Raw genomic sequence first — 21,347 nt, forward strand, 5'->3', positions numbered from 1 at the left:
TTATTCATAAGATTCAGCTTAGACAATAATTGTTCTTATTTCAACTGCTGGCAAATGCTCAAGCATATTCAAAGCAGAATCAGGCCTACTTTTCCATCGGCACAAACAGAATATGTTGTGGTTGGGTGTGTGCACGTGCGCAGAATGAGAAGATGATGACCTTGTAAATCTCTTTGCTTGCTTTTTCCAATTTAACTTCTCCTTAGTTAGGTGCTCTATATTTGTGCCTTTGCATTTGCTGTTTGTTTTCTGATGAAAGATGGACAAATCGTATGACAAAATTGGCAACAAATATTTCATTGGTAACAAACATTTCTTGCAGATGGGGTGGGTAGAGAGTCAGGCGAAAATGGGGCCAAAGATTCTTCTGGATATGCTAGGTGCTCAATAAATTTTTCAGTGAAACATTGTTTGGTCCTTCAGGCTTAGTTAAATGTGTTGTACTTTTTGGTAGAATCTGAATGTTCTGATATTTACCTCATCTTGTTTCATAGTGATAGAAATCTGTCCGTCAGACATCCTGGGTGTGTCTTGCAGTCTACCTCTCAGCAGAACAAAAACTCTTTGGATGGTAAGAATTCAGTTGTATTGCCTAAATAAATTCAACTTTTAAGTGATGCTTTACTTTCTAAAGAGTTTAGTGGGTATCTCTATAGTTGTAATTGCTACAGATATGTAACGTTAACAGTTCTAGTTTCACTCTTGCTTCCGTCTGATCCCTTTGTACACAAAAAAATTAACATGTGTTGTTGCCTCCTAACTTCGGATATAAAATTGTTAGAAATCATCTCAGTCATTTATATTCTGAACTGTTTTCTGAAAAGACAGCTCACTAATTCAAATAGAGAAGCAGCAATCTTATCCAATCCAGGAAAGCTTTAAAGTCCTCCTGCAGTGAAACAATTCCTCAAACAAGTTCTGAAATTAACAGAAGCGAAGATTTTACCTGTACTGTTTAAACTGTTAATGCTTCATTGATAATTGTGGAGCCTCTCCTATGCATGCCTATCATCAGCCATATTTAGTTTGACTAGAACGAAGAGCTAAAATTCCTACTGGACTGTCTCTGGTTTTAACCATGCATGGATCTTCATGTCAGCAGCAGAGAAAAATAACACATCTATTTTTAAATTAGCTGGAATTCTGAAGGCACAAGCCTCCTGGTGTCAGTGAGCAGTTTTGATTGAATGCTTGCCATCATGATACTGTATAGGAGTTTCATCTTGTAAGCTTCCCCTGCCTCCTTCTGTTGAGTACATGTAACTACACAGTGAAAACCACAGCAATTTAGTAAAGGAACTCATCTCTGAAACTTCAGGATATTTTGTGTAGAGAACGTGGCCATTTATACTTTTATTCAACTTATGTCAGCACCACGCTATTGAAAACTTAAGTATGTTGGCATGAACATCAATGCAGAAAATATTTTCAAAACAATATCTTGCAGTGTGACTTGTATTGGGCACCTCAATTCTTAAAAGTTTGTTATGTGCATCTGCCTTCAGTGTCAATATAAAATGATATTTTGTCAGCAAAATGGTCAGCAATAAGCGCCCTTCAAATCACTTATTTGTGAATGCAGCAAATCTTAGGAACACACTGTCAGTATGGTTCCTATCTTTTAATGTGTTATAACTTGTGTTGTAAATTCATAAGCATATTGCAGATTTATTCATACAAATATTTATATCCTACACTTTCCACCCCCATCTTGAGCCAACTTACAGTCATCAGCATAATTCAACAGCAGAAAAAAGTGAAAACATCAGCAAGAAAAATTATGAATAGTGAGGCAGGTCAATAAACCATATGTTCAACTTGCCACCTGAACATGGTCACAAACATTTGTATTTTAATGCAGTGGTGGCCAACTTTGATAGCAAATGGGCTACATCAACATCAGGGACTTATTAAAAGGAGTTAAATTTGGCAGATTTCCATGGAGTCTAAAAATAATCCTTAAAATACTTTGCACTTTATTCACATTTAACCATGCAATTTCAAGAGGTTTTCTTAAGAAGAAAAAAGTAAAAAAAATGCAAGATTTTTTTGTTAGTGGTATTGGTAATACTTTCCCCTTGCATTTATAGAAAACCAGTGTAAAGCAATTAATCTTTAATAATGTAAATAAATATTGTAGTGTTTTGAAGGTAAACATGAACACGTGTTTTGCAGCCTTGAAGAAAGATCAGGTGAATACCCATATTAACTACAGACCTCATAACCTACCTTCAGCATCTCAGCTGCCAATGCACAGTCCACCGTTGAAAAGGTGACTCTTTTAACTATGAGCAGAGGTGGGAAAACAGTTTTGGGTGGAGGGCCACATTAGTGGTTGGGGAATGCTTTGGCAGCCACTTTAGTGGCTGGGGCTGCTGGTGAATGGGGCCCCACAAACATACTCACCCTCCTCCACCACTCCCTGTAGGTTTCCCTTGTTTGTTTGTTTATTTGTTTATTAATTAATTAATTAATTAATTACATTTCTATATTGCCCAATAGCTGAGGCTCACTGGGCAGTTCACATGTGGTGGTTGTAAGCCTAGTTCTGTTACCTTATAACAAATATTTTGAAAACTTGCTTTTGAAAAATAAATGAAACTTACTCTCAGGCAACAAGTGTCTTGAAAACATTTACGTATTTAAAAGATTTTTGCTGCTAAAATTTGGATAACCAAGATCCTCACTTCTACTCTTTAAAAGCAGCAATGACTAGGTTTTCAAGTAGGATATTAATGTAGGTTAAAACTAAGCCCTGAATGTTGGCCTTGAAACGTTTTCCAGATTACAAAACCTTAAGGCAATCTTGTACTGCCATCCATACTTTGGAAACTTTCAGGTTACATTACTATAATTAATTTTGTGTGGAACATTTGGAAACTACAATTCATTTGGCAGCCAAAATTATTAACTGGCATTCAGCACATTACTGTAGTGCACAAATGGGTAACTTTGGGAGGTCCAGGGATCATTTTTGCCCCTCCATAGGCTGCACTACCCCAGTGCATGGGTGCTTAAAAAAGGAAATTTAAAAATAAATACAAAATGGCATCTGGAGCTGCTACAGAATGCCAAAAGGATAAAAATTAGCTTGTTTGCAAGCTAATGTTGACCCTTTTCATGCTCTGTAGCTGCTATGGAGTCCCAAAAGGGCCAAAATGAACTTGCAAACAAGCTCATTTTGATCTTTTTGACTCTCTGTAGCAGCTGCAGATGCCACTTTGCCCCCAAAAAATACATTTTAAAAAGATATTTTTAAGCCCCCAACCAATTTCAGGAGTGATGGAGGCTGTGGTGACCACATGTTGCCCACCCTGCTTTTGTGTTTAAAGATATGTATAAGCTTCCAGTCTTTTTCCGGGTGCAGTTCAAAGTGCTGCTGATGTTGACCTATAAGGTCATAAATCATACATTCTTCTCTGCCCATATTCTATGCTCAATGGAAGCCTTGCTGTGGGTGCCCCTGCCATCAGAAATTGGGTGGATGGCAACCAGAGATAGAGCGTTCTCATTGGTATTACCCAGGCTTTAGAACAGCCTTTGCAGAAAAAAAATCATGTGGAGTCCTATATCTTTCCAACGCCAGGTATTTTTTATTTATTTATTGCATTTATACCCCGCCTTTTTTCCTCTTGCAAGGAACCCAAGGCGGCTTACATTATCATCCTCCTCTCCATTTTATCCTCACAACAACAACCCTGTGAGGTGGGTTGGGCTGAGAGTCTGTGACTGGCCCAAAGTCACCCAGTGAGCTTCCATGGCCGAGTGGGGACTAGAACCCAGATCTCCCAGCTCCTAGTCCAACACTCTTGAGGGTGACGGTTTATCTTTTCATTATTGTGTTCTAAATTGAGTTCTGGTTTCTTAATATGATATATTGTAACTATTTATTAAGTATCGTTTAAGAGTGCAGTCCTGTCGGGATGGCCGTAAGCCTCCAAACCCAGAAGCTTATGGCCATCCAGTGCAGAGCGGGGGAAGCAGCAAAGGAGATCTTTGCCGCCACACTCCTCCCCACTCTGCATTTTGGCTACATGGGCTTTTTCACCTGTCCAGCTGGGGCTCTGTGGAGCATTGGGGAAAGAGGCTGAGGAGCTTGGGGGTACAGAGTAAGCTGGCCTTCCCAATCTCCTCTCCTCCTACCAGTACACCCCATTTCCCTCCTTTCTGAGGTCTTTTTTGCATGTTCGGAGAGGCACCTTTATGATTCTCTCCATGCTGGCTGCAAGGGGGAAAAGGCAAGAGTTCGGATTCCTGGCTCCTCAGTCAGAGTGCTGTCTCCAGCTTCAGATCCAGGAATCTGAACTATCCTATGGCCCCCCAGATTCTGTCTAGGGGCTATAGGATTGCTCCATCTGTGACTTTACATGGATAGGATGGATAAAATATATATATATATATATATATATATATATATATATATATATATATATGAGAATGAGAAAAAGAGGGAGAGAGAGAATGAAAATCATCCATCAAATACAGAATTAAGGATTATTAAAAACTAGCAAAATGTAGCAACATGATATGCTGGTTGTGTAGATAGAGGACTTATTTATTGCAGGGAGACCTGCTAACACATTGCACTCCCCACAAGTGTCCTTGAAAGTATTGCTTTGTATTGCTTTCCCCAGAGGCATGAATGGCAACTCATCACTTGCTTGGAAAAACGCGGGTTGTGCTCAAGGACTATATTGGGATTGAGTTTTTAAATTTGTTCTCTGCCGCTGGTGACCCCAGCTGTTGAAAATCAAGCCTGCTCATATCTTTATAGTCCTGTCTCCTAATTAGCATATTCCATCCTGGATTCTGTAGTATGACAATGACTGGAAACTGGCTTAGCTCTTTAAAATACACAGCTCAACCAGAACAACTGAAGTGGCATGAAATTTCTGTTACTGACCAACTAGAATTAGATTGCTGTTTTAACTGCCATTTTGGGTCACAAGTCCTTTAATACTTTACATTATTTTCTAGGACTGACATACCTGATTGCAATAAGAAGTTTTTCCCAACGTTAACTCTGCAAACAACTTTAAAAGACCACACTGAGAGAGAAATGAAGAACAGTGCATTAAGTGAGCAAAGCTCTGCACGGTGGCCTAATGAAGATACGCTTGATGAAACAAACATACCAGTACACAGTACTGACAGTTTAGCTTGTTCTTATAATGGTGAGAATTTAACCATACCTGAAAGGGTTCACAACAGCAGCGAAGCTTCCCATTTGCAGTCACCACACTCAAGGACAAGGAGATCGGGACCAGCACTGGCATTTTTCTTACAACAGAATATATCCAAACCATCCTATACTGAATCGGCTTCACCTGCTGAACATAAAATTCACTTGTATAGTGGCAAGTCTAATGATACCCCTGAAGCAATTTACCAAAATCTTCCTCCTCCTTTACCACCAAAGAAACACGCTCTGATTAGATTGCATGGATTAGAACATGAATCCACTGTGGATTTAAAACGAACAGAAGTACTGTGCACAAATCCTTCAAATATTGAAAGGCATGTTGCAAGTATTACTTCAAAAGCTACACCTGAAGCAAGTCCATTTCCAGATGAAGAAAGACTTAAAGTATCATTTCATGGGAATGAGTCCACCAAGACAGATTTTCCATCAAGTTTATCAGTAAATGATTTATGGGCTGTATCCAGTAATCCTACAGATAAGAGGGCTTGCCTTAAAGGACCAAATGCTAGCTCCCTGGATGCAAATGCAAATGATATTGTATCTCTTACTACTTATTTTTCAGTTGACAACTGCATGACTGATACATATAGGATGAAATACCACCAGAGACCCAAGCTGTATTTTGCTGATGCTGGTGTGTTAAACAAAGAGACATCTTTGCCACCAACTGGAATTCTGCTGAACACTTCATACCACAGTACTTCTGAATCAAATTATCCCACAGCTGAGCAGAGACATAAACCTACCATTGGAAACGTGCACTGCAGTAGGTAAAATGAGTGTGTCCTGAGTTGAACATAAATCCTTGCACTCCAACATGATGTGGTGATTAGGTTTCTATACCTCACGTATACTTCATCTAGAAGTTACTGCTATTGAACTGTGTTTTGCACATGCATGTGTGATCAAGAAAGATGCAAAGACATTTGGTCCTGTGCTCGTGGATCTGTCATTTTTATGCTTTAACTATTTACACCCATTATAAGCTAGTGCAGAATTCAGCCAGAATTGTTACACTGTTAAAACAGCTTGCTTTTTGCAAAACTACTGCTGCTCCTTTTTAATATGACTTGGTATAGAACATCTTCTCAAGATAACTCATTTAGATCAATATGAAATACCATCCTTTTGCTTCTGATCTCAGTTGTTTGAATTGATTAGTTAGTAATCTGTATTTTAGGGCACTTTCTTTACGTTACATAATATAAATCATGTATCCTTTAATCTTCAAGCACCATTTTGTTTACACCATTTGAAATGTTTAAGTGTAACTATTTATATTTATCTTGAGTGTTCTCTAACATACAATATTATTCCATGGTTTGGGGAATAGGAGTGTGTGGGGTGGAATCCATCCATAACTTCTCATAACCTGGCTTAATGAACCATGGTGAAATGTTATAAGGATTATTTATTGTTTTTATACTTGCAAACTTAGAGCCAAAGGATACATGCGATAACAAAGTAGTATAGTCTTCATAGGGGGCTGTAACACCTCAGGATCATTTGGGAGTTTTTTCCTCCACATGAAAATTGTGTCCCTTATGTAAAATTCTCACAATAGGGATTTTTTCCTCTGTGATAAGAGTTTTTACATGGGGTGTAAATTTTTTCCCCTGTGGAGGCACTTTCAAGCAAACTCTTCATGTAAAACTGAACAGTTACAGTCCCACATGAACTTTACTACCTCACTGCAGCATGTTTAATTCTACCTTTAGTATACACAAAATAAGGGAAATATTTTAGTTCAGGGGTAGACAGCTATGGGCAGCATGCTGCATCTGACCCTTCAAGTTTACTTTTCCAAGCCTACATAGCTGTGTGATATCATTATGTAGTTAGGTACTTGCCTGTGAGCTTGTTACTACCAGGGCAAAAACCTTCACAGGCCCTACATAACATTGTGTACACAATTATCAGTGTATGAGGTGGGCTTCCCTAGAGAGAGACCAGCTGTTGCTGAGTTCTGAACAGTCAGAGAATAAAGGCCTCTGCCTAAGAATTCCATCTAGACTAGAAAGAACCCCTTGCAAGATTGTGAAAAGTGAAGTGCATTTAATGGGAGTGTTGATTTGACTTTTCCTTACATTCAGGTGTTCTTAATAAAAAGTACAGTTTTTTGCCTTGTTAAACTGGTAAGATGGAGGTTTTTCTTGCTGTTGTAGGCTCACTTTAAAACTTGTATTTTAGTCTAACCTGGAATCCTTTAAATACTGGAGTGATATGCTGATATCAGAACTATGCACAGAATGGTACATATAATCAGAAAAATGTTATGAAAATATTTTATAGTAGTCAGAAATTAACAATTTATCCAAGTTCCTTGAGTCAATTATTTTCCATTGCCCTGAATCTCTCTTTAACAGATCTGCCCAGCAGTTTTTAGTATTTGAAATGATGCCTTAATGACTGACAATTTTATTGTAATAAAATGGTAACTAGAGTTAAAAATAGCAATAGTTGGTGTTCCACACAGCATACTTTAAATATTGCAGATTGTGCATAGCAATTGTATGTAATAGGGGTTATACTTGTGCTGCAGAAAAGATTCATACCATGAATTGTATATTTTTATACTAAATTGCTGTGGAAAACACTATTTGGTTTTCCTGATATATTATTTAAAACTACTAGCAGGGGTACAGGAAAAACATTCCTCAGAAGCTCCTGTCATGGGATCAGTTAGCTGGTCTTGAAGTAATTCCTTTTAGTAGGTTTAAATGGATTTTCCATCTAGTCATTGTAGGATAAAAATGAAGTGTATGGCACAATTCTCTTTTTAAATCACTTTTGATGAGCGTTTTGATTAAGGCAAGGCCTAAAAAGTTAGTGGTTCCAAGGGAAAGAAAATGTAAATGCCTTTTAGTTTAAAGCCTAGTGATAAGTTGGTATATTTTAAAATCAAATGCTTGCACTGGAGCTGGATTAAATACAGAATGCAAGTTTGTGCATTTAACCAAATGGTGACGATCATGGTATAACTACCCAAGGTCAATAGACCTTGGGCCTATTCAAGACATAACTTGGTTCCAGAACTCAACCTGTTGTGAGATAAGAAGCTGGCATGCTTCCTTGCCATGGGGAGAAAGCAATTACTTCATTGTGAGATCCCTCATTTATTTGAATGGGGGATCTTTCTGAACTTCCTAGTCATACCCTGTGTAGATTTATGGGGACAAAGTAATGTCTGAACAGGCCTCTTGTGTTTATGCTGAGAGTGTCTTAACCATGAATATAACCTAAGATTTGTTACTTACCGTTATGCAGCAGACCAAATATCTTACAGCAGTTGCTTTAAAACTTGTTGCCTCCATTCCCTCTCAGTAGTGCTTCAGAGTGTTTCTACAAAAGTATTGCTTTATTTAAAGCATGTACATGTAACACATTTATTGACTGCAAGTGAAATTGAACCTTCTCCCTTTGATATAGGACAGAAGGAATTTCATCTAAAAGTAGCATTGTAAAGTTATTGTTTCTAATACTTATGGGGGGAGTTTAAATGAACTTCTAAAATCTTGTTTCATTCCTCATACACAGGTAATGTGTAATAGCTTAAAGCCTTCATAGGTAGAAGTGGATTTGTAACAAGTTCTGGAATCTTAAGTGTACAGTTGAAAGCTCTTACTGAAATTATGTATCTGAATTTGCAGTATTTATGTAAACTAATGTGAATGACCTGCTGTAAGAGCATTACTACATTTTAAAAATGTGCATAGCAAATGTTCACTTTCTGTACAAATGAGAAATATTTAACTTGTACATTTGTTTCTAAAGTGCTAGTGAGCACAAATAGTACTTTTATTCTGTTTATTAGGAAGTCATTGAATAGTATACATTCTGAAGTGTACATGGCCTTTAAAGGAACTAAAATACTGTCTTTGTTTCAGTCTTTTTAAACAACCTTTTGTACAGATTTGTGACTACCAGATAATAATACTTATTTCATCATAACTCATGGTCAATTTTTATAACTGACCTTGCATTCTTAAATAGATATTTGCTGGCAAATGTCCACACACTGATTTTCGACTTCTCCAGGGTGCCTATTTTTATAATTGTTCCCTTCAGATTATAGATTTGTATGACTTTTGTAATGTTAAATTCATTTAACATGTCTTGTAAAGGATATTTTCATTGTCTTTAGAAAATTTCAATCTGAAATTGCGTCTTTTCTTTTTTTTGCTTATTCCAGTGGCCAGATAAAAAGGTAACCTATATGTTTCTGTATGTGCATTTCCAGTAAGATTTGTTTTTACTGCTGCTGTTGTCTCAACAAAGCAGGAGCATCCCAATGGGTGTTTGTGTTAGCATTATACTCAACTGTGAAATCACCCTTGGTTTGGAATTGTTGAACCCTTGCCATTAGATAATACAGTGAACAAATCATCTGATATAAAAAAAAGTTCTTTACCAACTTGTATTCTGCCCTGTGGCATTATTCAGCATTGCATCTATTTATTTGCAAGTAGCTTTCACCCACTGTGTTTGAATGACTTGTGTTCCTGTAAGAGCTCATTACATGAATGCTGAATTATTTCATATGACCGCTCATGTAGACATGTCCATTTCAGGACTAAGTCCCACTGTATTTATTACTCCTACCGAAGTTTTAAACACTCTGTCAGTTTCCATTCAACTAGTTTGCCACGAGTCAAGTTCAAGTGGTGGTACCAAATCCTCTTCCAAACACAATTCAAGAAACAATTCTGCCTGGTGTCCGAGGCATCTCTAAACATGTACAGTTGAATATAAAAGCTCTTAGGCTGCTAAATACTTGTTATCCTCTACAGTCTAGTTACAGATGCTTTCAGTACAAGTGCAAAACAATACCTGGTGGTTCTGTGGCCCAAGCTAGGTGCAATGGGGGTAGCGTTCACATTATGTGTGGAGACGCCCATCACTTCAAACAATTTCCTATTCATCTTTTGATATAACCTAGGCTACAAAAAGTGTTGAAGCTGGGGTGGTGGTTATTGTAAGAATGTACCAAGCTTCAGATATGAACACATCAGCTACACGCAGGGTAAGCCTAGCTGCCCCATAATGTCTAGTTTGACCCTAAGAATTGATCAGCGTATATATCCCAGTTTTATCACACTATAAGCTTATCCTAAACCACCTATACAACAGATTCTTGAACTGTTCTGGATATCATTTGCTCCAGAAGATGTGTTTGAACTTGAGGCCATGTCAAATTACTGTTTATTAAAGATAGCTGAAAACCTTAAACCACTTCAACAGCAGAGTAACAATTAACGTAAGGCACAACTTGTACTTCAGGCTGAAGGATAAATGTCAAACAACATCTCAGCTCCAAGTTCATTAATCATGATTCAGCAGGCTCAGCGAAATGTGCTAAAGGTTCAAATACAGCTGTTGCAGGCATCACTTCATCCACTTGCGTGTAACAATTTTCTGGCGTTCTTATTTCTGTTCTGAACAGAAGGGCTGATAGAAGAGTGACAATGATAGATGTTCTGGCACAGAATCCGATTGCCCTGCTGGATAAAGAAAACTGAAGTTAGACTCATTTTAATCCAGCAAGCATGCCCTGTACAGTTTGAATATAAGAGCAGCCCTGCTGCAGCAAACCAAAGGCCTATCTAATCCATCATCTGGAATTCCCCCAGTGACCAGCTAGAGCTTGTTCCTCAACAACTGGTAATTCAGAGTTCTGCTGCCCCTGGACATGGAGGCAGTATGCAGTTGTCACAACTTATGCACATTAATAGCCATGAATTTGTCTAATTCCCTTTTAAAGTCATCTAAGCTAGTGGCTATCATCGCACCTTGTGGCAGCAAATTTCCCAAGTTAATTATGTGGTGTCTTGAATTCCCCACTGGGTTCTAGTATAATGAGAGAAAAAAATGCATAATTTTTTCAGCTATCATTTGGGCAGCACCAACTGTCTCCAAGACTTGATATCAAGACAGGGTGCCCTGTCCAATAGAGGACATTCATTGTCTCCACAATCAGAACCCAGCAGCCTCAGCTGTAAGAACAATCAATATTTGTTGAGATTAAGCTCCTGCTGTGGAGAAGTCCTACATAATCAGCCTGCTTTGATTATGCCAGAAATTGCTGCAGATGTGTATGATACTGAAGTGGCACAATTACAAGGATGTGTGTTAATTTAAGGTGGTGAGTCAGGCAGGGATGGGCAACACCCACCCACATGTGTCCCTTGAAGGCCATTCATGAGCACCCATGTGCCATGGGGAAAAAAGGCTATGCTCTTCTCCCACGTCCCACCACACTCCAAAATAAGGACAGTAGTATCACAGCTGCCTATGGCTGATGCTTCTGCAGATGGGTAAGATCACTGGGGAGATGGGGGAAGATTTAACCAGCAGTGAGTGAAGATGCGGCCCCTGGGTGCCCACTTCATATAGCCCTCAGCACCATACAACTTGCCCACCCCTGCTTTAAGGGATAGTATTTCAGCATACTATCTTGGGGGGGGGGGGGGTCATGTAAGAAATTACTCCTATCCACCCTGAGTCTAGAGGATAGGATGGGATATGAAACACTGCCAGAGCTACAATATCTGAATGAAGTTACACTTTTGAAGCCACTTTCAAAGCTGCTACTCAATTTAGTGGAACTCATATGCTCAGGAGTGTGAGGACAGGGTTGCAGCCAACTTACATACCTTACATTTCAGACTTCAGGTTATGTTCTACCCTCCCACTGATACTATTGATGACATCGATCTGCAGAAAGTTTAAACCAACTCACAAAATACAACTATAGAATTCAGTAATGGATGAAGGTTCCAGCATCCTAGTATCTCAGCTGTGTGTTTGTTTAAAGTATATTCCCAGCTTGTGAATATAGCCTTGAGGGTGTGTACCAATGTCTTGTAAGACCTCAGAGGCAGAAAAACTAAGTAATGGTTCTCATTTGTCAGAAGCTAAGTCTCCTTGCTTTATTCTGCCAAGCGCAGAATTAAACAAAAAAAAAATTAAATTGGCATAAGGGTAGATTTGTGCCATGGACACAGGTCACAGATTCCAGCTTTTCTGGGCCTGGAAATAGTGTAATTTTGTCACAGAATTCTTATGGGATCCTACTGCAGGGTATACACAGCCCTGGGTCCCTTAATGAGACTAAGCAATACAATACAGAGCTATTTATCCAACCTTACACAAAGCTCCTGGAGAAAGAATGGCCACCAAGTGGGCTCCGGTGCATCTCCAAAGTCAATCAATGTGATGGAGTACACCTTTTCCCATTAAGGACCACTTGGAAATTGCCTTACTATGAGTCCACCCCCACTACAGGCATCTTCCAAAGGCAGACCTGCTGAAAGTCTGGCTACGTATTACAGTGGTTCACATGGAGTGTGACTGTTTAGAACCCAGAAGATCTTTCTAGGCAGAGTGAGGCATTCGTCTCAGGCAGCAGGTGCGGTGAGACAGTGGTGGTAGCCCCTTGAGCCATTCCTCCTGAGCCTCCTGGCCAGTCCCATCCTCCTGAATAGAAATGTGATGTCCCAGTAAAAAATCAGAAATACTTGGAAAAAGCCCCCCCCCTTTTTTTAACGACCATTTTTGTGTTTTTCTGAAAAATTGGAAAAACTGAACAGCTTTAGATTATGAAACATTTTATTTTAGAATTTAAGACAAGGTGTTTATATATTGTTACCCAGCCTTCACTCCTCCCAAAATGATTTCTAAAAACTACGTAATAAGATTTTTACAGAAAGACTAGAGATGTAAAATGTCTGGAAATACTGAAGCTGTGGGAAAAATGTTTTTTAATCTTCTCTGTAAGATTCCCTGCAGTTATTTTTTCTATTCCTTATTAAAATTATTGATCTAATGTATCTTTTACTGATAGACATTTAGGGATGCTCCAAGACATGCTCAGTTTCCCAACATGTGAGTAGAATCACCACATCATAATATGGAAGAAAATGTGCATTCTTGACAGTTTGAGTTGTGTTCTATAGAGTCCTGTGTTTCTGGACTTATTCTGTTTAGATGCTGTAGCACCCAATTAATGTAGTTCTAATCTAAAACCCACATGTGAAAAAACACAGTAGGTTATCCCACCTTTTTAAAAATTAACGTGGAGGCTTTGGGCTATAGAACTCACTGCCACAGTGTTTAGTAAGTTCTCAGTTGGACATTGCCACTAGGGAATGCTGACTGAGCTATAAAACCTTTTAATTGCTGCCACTAGAATAAAGCCTCTCAACCTAAAAGAAACCAATAGCCTGGTTCCTATGGCACAGGCATGGGATTAACACCACCACCAGAGACCACCTTTCAAAATGAACAAGAAAAAAGATGTTCATTAATGGAAATTATTTACAAAAGTGAATAAAATATCACTCTTCAAAATAGGTTAAGATTGCTTAAAAGTTCTTAAATATAGTTGCTTACCATTCCTAAACTGAGTCTTTCCCTGCTAAATAAAATCTCGACAGGCTTTCCTTCAGATCAGATTTCCCTAAACTCCACCCCACAAACAGGAACAGGTTTAGGAATTTCCCTAAATTTCATTAAAAATAGGAACAGATGCTCTACACCAGCCTTCCTTTGCCTCCAGTTCTTCCGGCCTCTAGGATGCTTCAGATTTTTCAGGGACTACACGCTGGTGTTCCTTCTGGTCAGACATTAAACAGGAACCTAAAATATATTCTGCATATCTTGGTCTGCTCATAAAATTATCCCGTTTGGTACATGACATTGTGAAAGCCTGTTTAAAAAAACAGGGAAGACCATGATTTTTAACCCTTTTTTCACCACAGTCTTTTATGCCCCACCCCCACCTTCACATCTCTAAACAAGACTGGCTTGAACTACTGGCTTACCTGTACACCCAGGAAGGAAAGAGCCCAGGTGACTCAGAATAGGAACAGTCTTCCTTACAGGAAGGAGTCACAATGTTATCTCACTACTAGCTGAGTTTTTGTTGTTATCTTCTGGGAAGATCTGCAACTGCAGATTAACTGCTGCTTCTCCAATGGGCATGGGTATATTAGTGAAAGAATAGCAGCAAGAGGACATTATGCTATTCTCTTTCTGACTCAGCTAGCTTCTCTCTCCTTTCTGGGAAGGCAATTAAAAGTGATGGACGACCCAGTTCTTCAACCCACTCCAGCTTTCCTTGCCTTTTAGGGAAAATGTGGAGAAGACCTTCACAATTCTGAAAAGCCAATACTGGCTGCTTCTCTCCTGAGCAACCCTACAGCATAGCCAGGCTCTAAATAGTTCCTGAAAAAGCCTCATCTTCAGGCTTCGAAATGGGATTTGATATTTTGGGTAACAAAAACTAGCACGGTGCACGTGTCTCTAAGTACGCTGCACAGTGTTATGTTTTCCAGGCTTCATTATTTCAATGAAGTTAACTCACACAGGTCTAGCATGAATCAAAATCTAGTAAGCTATAGAATTCACTAGGCAACCTGCAGATCTAGTCATGTGAAAAAGAAAGTACACGCTCTTTGAGTTCTATGGTTTTACATATCAGGACATAATAAAAATCATCTGGTCCTTAGCAGGTCTTCCTTTGCAGTCAAAGATGGAGAAACTCTATACAGGCAGTAAAAACAAGACCTGGAGCTGACTGTGGCTCAGATCATGAGCTTCTTGTTGCAAAATTTTGGATTAAATTGAAGAATGTAGGGAAAACCACGAAACCATTGCGGTATGACCTAAATCATATCCCTTATGAATATGCAGTGGAGGTGAGGAATAGATTTAAGGGATTAGACCTGATAGAGTGCCTGAGGAACTATGGACGGAGGTCCGTAACATTGTTCAGGAGGCAGCAACTCAATCCATCCCAAAGAAAAAGAAATGCAAGAAAGCAAAGTGGCTGTCTGATGAGGCTTTACAAGTAGCTGAGGAAAGAAAGGAAAAGCAAGGGAGAAAGGGGAAGATATATCCAACTGAATGCAGAGTTCCAGAGAATAGCAAGGAGAGACAAGAAGGCCTTCTTAAATGAACAATGCAAAGAAATCGAGGAAAACAACAGAATGGGAAAGACTAGAGATCTCTTCAAGAAAATTGGATTTTCTTGAAGCGAAGAGGATCTAAAGAGCCTCTTGTTGAGGGTGAAAGAGGAGAGTGCAAAAGCTGGTTTGAAACTCAACATTAAAAAAACTAAGATCATGGCATCTGGCCCCATCACTTCCTGGCATATAGAAGGGGAAGAAATGGAAGCAGTGATAGATTTTACTTTCTTGGGCTCCAAGATCACCGCAGACGGTGACGGTAGCCATGAAATTAAAAGACGCTTGCTCCTTGGGAGGAAAGCTATGGCAAACCTAGACAGCATAGTAAGAAGCAGAGACATCACCTTGCCGACAAAGTCCGTCTAATCAAAGCTATGGTTTTCCCAGTAATAATGTATGGCTGTGAGAGCTGGACTATAAGGAAGGCTGAGCGCCGAAGAATTGATGCCTTCGAACTGTGGTGCTGGAGAAGACTCTTACGAGTCCCCTGGACTGCAAGGAGGTCAAATCAGTCAATCCTAAAGGAAATCAACCCTGAGTGCTCATTGGAAGGACAGATACTGAAGCTGAAGCTCAAACATTTTGGCCACCTAATGTGAAGAGAAAACTCTCTGGAAAAGACCCTGATGCTGGGAAAGACTGAAGGCAAAAGGAGAAGGGGATGACAGAGGATGAGATGGCTAGATAGCATCACCGATGCAATGAATATGAACTTGAGCACACTCCGGGAGAGAGCGCAGGACAGGAAGGCCTGGTGTGCTATGGTCCATGGGGTCACGAAGAGTCGGACACGACTGAACGACTGAACAACAACAAAATTAGGTAAATACAACCTCAGATGAACAACAACACATGATATATTACACTGTGTCATTATTTATTTTACAGAAATAAAGCCGAAATGGAGAAGCCATGTGTGAAAAACTAAGTACACCCTTACTGCTTCCATAGGTATGAAGAGGCCAAGTAACAGCCAGGTGCTGCTAATCAAATGCCCTTGATTAACTGATCATCAGCAAGTGTGACCACCTCTATAAAAGCGGAAGTCTCAGGAGTTTGCTGGTCTTGAGTATTCAGGTGTGTGTTAACACAATACCAAAGAGTAAAGACATCAGCAATTATCTTAGAGAAGCAATTGTTGCTGCCCATCAAACTGGGAAGGGTTATAAGGCTATTTCCAAACAATTTAAAGTCCATCATTCTACAGTGAGGAAGATTATTCACAAGTGGAAAACATTCAAGATAGTTGCCAATCTTCCCAGGAGTGGCTGTCCCCGCAAATTCACCCCAAGGGCAGATTGCAATGCTCAGAGAAATTGCAAAACATCCAAGAGTTACATCTCAGACTCTACAGGCCTCAGTTAGCATGTTAAATGTTAAAGTTCATGACAGTAAAATTAGAAAAAGACTGAACAAGTATGGTTTGTTTGGAAGGGTTGCCAGGAGAAAGCCTCTAAAAAGAACATGGCAGCACGGCTTAGGTTTGTGAAGTTGCATCTGAACAAATCACATGACTTCTGGAACACTGTCGTTTGGACAGACGAGACCAAAGTGGAGATGTGTGGCCATAATGCACAGCGCCACATTTGGCAAAAACCAAACACAGCATATCAGCACAAACATCTCATACCAACTGTCAAGCACGGTGGTGGAGGGGTGATGATTGGGGTTTGTTTTGCAGCCACAGGACCTGGGCACCTTGCAGTCATTGAGTTGACCATGACCTCCTCTGTATACCAAGGTATTCTACAGTCAAATGTGAGGCCATCTGTCCGACAGCTAAAGCTTGGCCGAAACTGGGTCATGCAACAGGTCAATGACCCCAAGCGAACCAGCAAAGCTGCAACAGAATGGCTGAAAAAGAAAAGAATCAAGGTGTTGCAATGGCCCAGTCAAAGTCCAGACCTCAACCCGACTGAAGTGGTGTGGCGGGACCTTAAGAGAGCTGTGCATAAACAAATGCCTGCAAACCTCGATGAACTGAAGCAATGTTGTAAAGAGTGGGCCAAAATTCCTCCACAACGATGTGAGAGACTGATAAAGTCATACAGAAAATGCTTACTTCAAGTTATTGCTCCTAAAGGTGGGTCTACAAGCTATTGAATCATAAGGTGTACTTAGTTTTTCACACATGGCTTCTCCATTTTGGCTTTATTTCTGTAAAATAAATAATGACACGGTGTAATATGTCATGTGTTGTTGTTCGTCTGAGGTTGTAGTTACCTAATTTTAAGACCTGCTAAGGACCAGATGATTTTTATTATGTCCTGATACATAAAACCATAGAACTCAAAGAGGGTGTACTTTCTTTTTCACATGACTGTATCTATCAAGATGTGTTCAGATCCACTCATGCCATTTGTCTACAGAGGGAATATCCTTGTCCTTGAGCTATTTAATTTCTGCTGAAGTTGGCTGCATATAGAGATGTTAATTTTTATACACTAGTCCCCGTAGGATTGAGCACTGAAGCAGTTATTTAGTGCAATGTTACTGAGCACTTCAAACACTGTAAACACGATAAGAACTATAGAAATAATAATAAAATAAAGCCATAAGCCTAGGAGGGCAGCTGGATACCTTTTTTATTTATAACTTTTCATGATTATTTTTAAAGATAAAAATAATGGATATTCTAAAATAAAGACTGCTTCCCAAAAGATAGGAGCTGCTACGGAACAAAATTAAATGTGAAACCTGTGACAGACAGCCCTGCTGTGTTGCACACTGCACTGCCAGTGCTGAGAATGCGCTTTCAAGCTATGGCTTGTGCAAACTGCAGCACAGTGACTGAGAGATCAAGGTTTCGAGCAATGTCGATCTTGATGGATAGGGTAGCAAGTGATGTGAGCCCCTCATCGCAAGTGTGTTTCGATCAGCTTCAAGTCTGAGAAGCTATGCTCGCCACTGGTGAAACTGGAAGTGTCCGGCCCCTACAAAGCAAGGGGGGCCCTGCCTCAGTTCCTGTGGGTATCGTGGGCTCCTGCCCTGACCCTGCCACATTGCTCACCAGAATTCTTGGCATTTCATAAAAAGAAGAAATGGTGTAATGGAGTGTCAGATGACACTGAATCTCAACATGTAATTGTGGCAAAATGGGACCTCTCCCTGGCCATGATGAAGTAAACGTTTTACACAGTTGTGTATGAAACAGCGTAGATGCTAAATTGAGACTTAAGCTGGCTGTAAAATGCATTGTTTGGAGGCTGGAGGGGAGGGAGGAGGCTGCTTATTAGCTAGGCCTGCAGCCCAACCGTCAGGGAGTCGAAACCCATCACAGTAATGTCTAATCTTTATGTCTGGGCAGCAATAGAGATAAGATTGGTCAGGTAGGCTTATGATTGGCCCAGGCCAAATAACCCCAGTTACAGAGTTGGTTGTAGGCACAGAAGGAACAGGAAGGCTTTAGGGAGGAATTCTATGGCAGAGCAGGAGGCCCGTTCTTTTCAAAAAAAGAGCTCCAGGCCTGCCGGGGAGAGTCCAAAGAGTGAGTGACTGAACGCCACTGATGATTTCCAGGCCAAGTGCCACTGGAGAGTATTTTTCTGTTATCACAAGGAAAGGCTTGTGGTGTGATGCCAGGCTTTCAGGGAGGAATCCTCCCAATGAGTAGTGAAGGCCAGCTGCAGGCCACAGCCACAAGACCTGTGAGACTGAGCCCCTGGAAGCAGAATGAAGCTCTGCCAAAAGGGCTTTGGAATTTGGCGGAGGTACTCGGGAGAAGCACAACCTGATCCCTATTCCTTTATACCCATGTAAGAAAAAATTAAGCACATCTCTCCTTGTGCCTGATCCCAGGGCAAGGAGTCGCTGCAGCCAAGAATGGTCAGATATAGTCCGTGCATGTCTTGCATGCAGCCCCCAGCTTTGGGTCCTTGGAGGGGGGCAGCACCAGGGCCCCCAACATCACACCGGCATAGGGCCCCATAAACCCTCTGGGTGGCCCTGCAAAGCTGACCACAGGGGTCGGGGGTAGTGGCACCAAAGGGCTCCTTCACATGGAGCTTTTACCCTGCTATTGAGATTGCTCACTCACGGAAGTTTGCGGGCCCTTTAGATGACCTCGTGAACCTCCAGGGTGTCTCCTGCACTGAACGACCTCTATTCCATTTTTAAATAGATCGCAGATAATGAGCTATCGAATACCCCGTTTGTGTCCCGCTTGAGTTCCCTCTGTGAAACAGGAAAAGCTGCAACAGGAGCAAGATCAATGAAACATACGGGCGGGGGAGAGAGACAGGGAGAGGCGAAGGCGAAAAGGAAGCGCATGAAAGGGGAGTCTGTTGTGACCCCACATTTAAGACGGAAGCGAGTGAGAGCCAGTGTGGTGTAGTGACTAGAGTGTTGGACTGGGAGCCGGGAGATCCGGGTTCTAGTCCCCACTCGGCCATGGAAGCTCACTGGGTGACTTTGGGCCAGTCACAGACTCTCAGCCCAACCCACCTCACAGGGTTGTTGTCGTGAGGATAAAACGGAGAGGAGGAGGAGGATAGTGTAAGCTGCCTTGGGCTCCTTGCAAGAGGGAAAAAGGCGGGATATAAATGCAATAAATAAATAAGCAAGCGGAAAGCCCTGTTTTAGACGCCGGTTTTGGGCTGGCGTAGCGACGCTCAAGACAGATAATGAAGCTGAAGCTCCAATATTTTGGCCACCTAATGCGAAGAGAAAACTCCCTGGAAAAGACCCTGATGCTGGGAAAGACTGAAGGCAAAAGGAGAAGGGGACGGCAGAGGATGAGATGGCTAGACAGCATCACCGATGCAATGAATATGAACTTGAGCACGCTCCGGGAGAGAGCGCAGGACAGGAAGGCCTGGCGTGCTATGGTCCATGGGGTCACGAAGAGTCGGACACGACTGAACGACTGAACAACAACAACAAAGCGACGCTCAAAGGCGCTCCTCGCCCTGGGCGCTCTTCAGCCAGGGCCGGCCCCAACCTAACTGCGTCCACACAGGAGAGCTGCCCTGCTGTTCTGTGTAGCCGCTCACCGGCCCGCGTCCTCCGCGGCTGCGCCCCTCCCGCGCCCCTCCGACTCACCCGCGGGGCCCACGCGCGCCCGTCCGTCAGGGCAGCAGGTACACGAAGACGAAGAGCACCAGGTCGAAGAGGATCAGGATCCAGAAGTCCAGCCAGTAGGACGTGCCGGAGAGCGGGGGTCCGCGGGTTCCCGGGCCCCCTGCCGCTGCCTGCGGCCCGCGCCCCGCCCGCCCGCGCTCGCGCCCCGGGGCGCCCTCCGCAGCCTCCATCTCTCCCCGCCGGCCCGTCCTGCGCAGGGGACAGAGGCGAAGAGGAGAGGAAGCGGCCCGCCCCGGGCTCCCGCTCGCGCCGAGGGCGAGGGCCCTGCCGCGTCAGGGCTTGCGCGCGCAGAGAGAGGCGAGGGCCGGCGGGCCGTGGCTCCCCGCGGCACAGGGCGGCGTCGCGCTCTCCCTCCGCGCCTCCGTGGCGCGCAGGCGGCCGCAAAGCGCCAGGGGCGCGCGGCGTGCTCCCGGCGGAGGCCGGCGCGGGGGAACCGGCTCAGCGGCAGAGCGGAAGCGCCGCCCACCACGGCGACGGCGTGCCGCGCGCTCCCCGGCTTCCCCGTCTCCGCGGCTGTGCCGCAGCGGACGTAGCGACGCTGCGGAAGCGGGAGCGCTGCTCGAAGGGAGACTCCCGCGCTGAACTGCGACCTCCCCCAGGCCGCCCGGTCCCGCTCTTTCGGGTCTCGTAGATTCCGCTCCGCTCGTCTGAACAGGGACAGTGGTTTCCTGTCCCGCTGCGGGTGTTAATCTGCTCCGCGGCGCTGAGATGATTGCGTGGCGTTATCACCAGCTCCTGCTGCTGTAAAGGGTCGCCCTGAATACGTTTGAGCTCTAACTGAATTGCCCTTTTCTTTCTATCTTCCTCTCAAGCCGTGCAAATGAAAGCCCGACATGTGAGGAGCCCGCTCCGTGCATCTGGTGGCGCGCGCTCTGAGCCAGGAGGAGCAGAAAGTCGATCTCCAGATGTTTGGGGCGTCAGTTCCCAATTTTTTTATTATTATTATTAATATTATTATTAAATGTATTAATCGCCCATCTGGCTGGTCACCCAGCCACTCTGGCCGATGTACAGCGTACAATAAAACAGTTTAAAACAATAAAATTCCACAATAAAAACGTTTTCTAAAATACCCTAACCCACCCCAAATGCCGGCC

General features: G+C 42.3%; 1 protein-coding gene and 1 long non-coding RNA gene across 3 annotated transcripts in view; one reads left to right on the forward strand and one right to left on the reverse strand.

Annotated features, from left to right (window-relative positions):
- The window catches only part of USP53 (ubiquitin specific peptidase 53), a 52,527-nt gene extending 42,910 nt beyond the window's left edge, over positions 1-9,617 (forward strand). For both annotated transcript variants that reach the window (XM_084855914.1, XM_084855915.1), the window contains exons 14-16: positions 495-571; positions 2,176-2,272; positions 4,978-9,617. In XM_084855914.1, coding sequence (XP_084712040.1) covers positions 495-571; positions 2,176-2,272; positions 4,978-5,977 — 1,174 coding nt within the window. In that variant the 3' untranslated portion in view covers positions 5,978-9,617. The remainder of the gene's footprint in view (positions 1-494; positions 572-2,175; positions 2,273-4,977) is intronic.
- Positions 8,997-20,696, reverse strand: LOC146343842 (uncharacterized). The gene is made up of 2 exons (XR_014792051.1): positions 20,212-20,696; positions 8,997-10,704 (listed from the first exon to the last, which is right to left on the reverse strand). It is a non-coding gene; the product is annotated as an uncharacterized LOC146343842 (long non-coding RNA).
- Positions 20,697-21,347: the final 651 nt, after the last annotated feature.

This window comes from Heloderma suspectum, chromosome 5 (assembly GCF_057233095.1).
Source record: "Heloderma suspectum isolate Gila_16-S chromosome 5, 16-S_ref, whole genome shotgun sequence".
NCBI lineage: Eukaryota > Metazoa > Chordata > Lepidosauria > Squamata > Helodermatidae > Heloderma > Heloderma suspectum.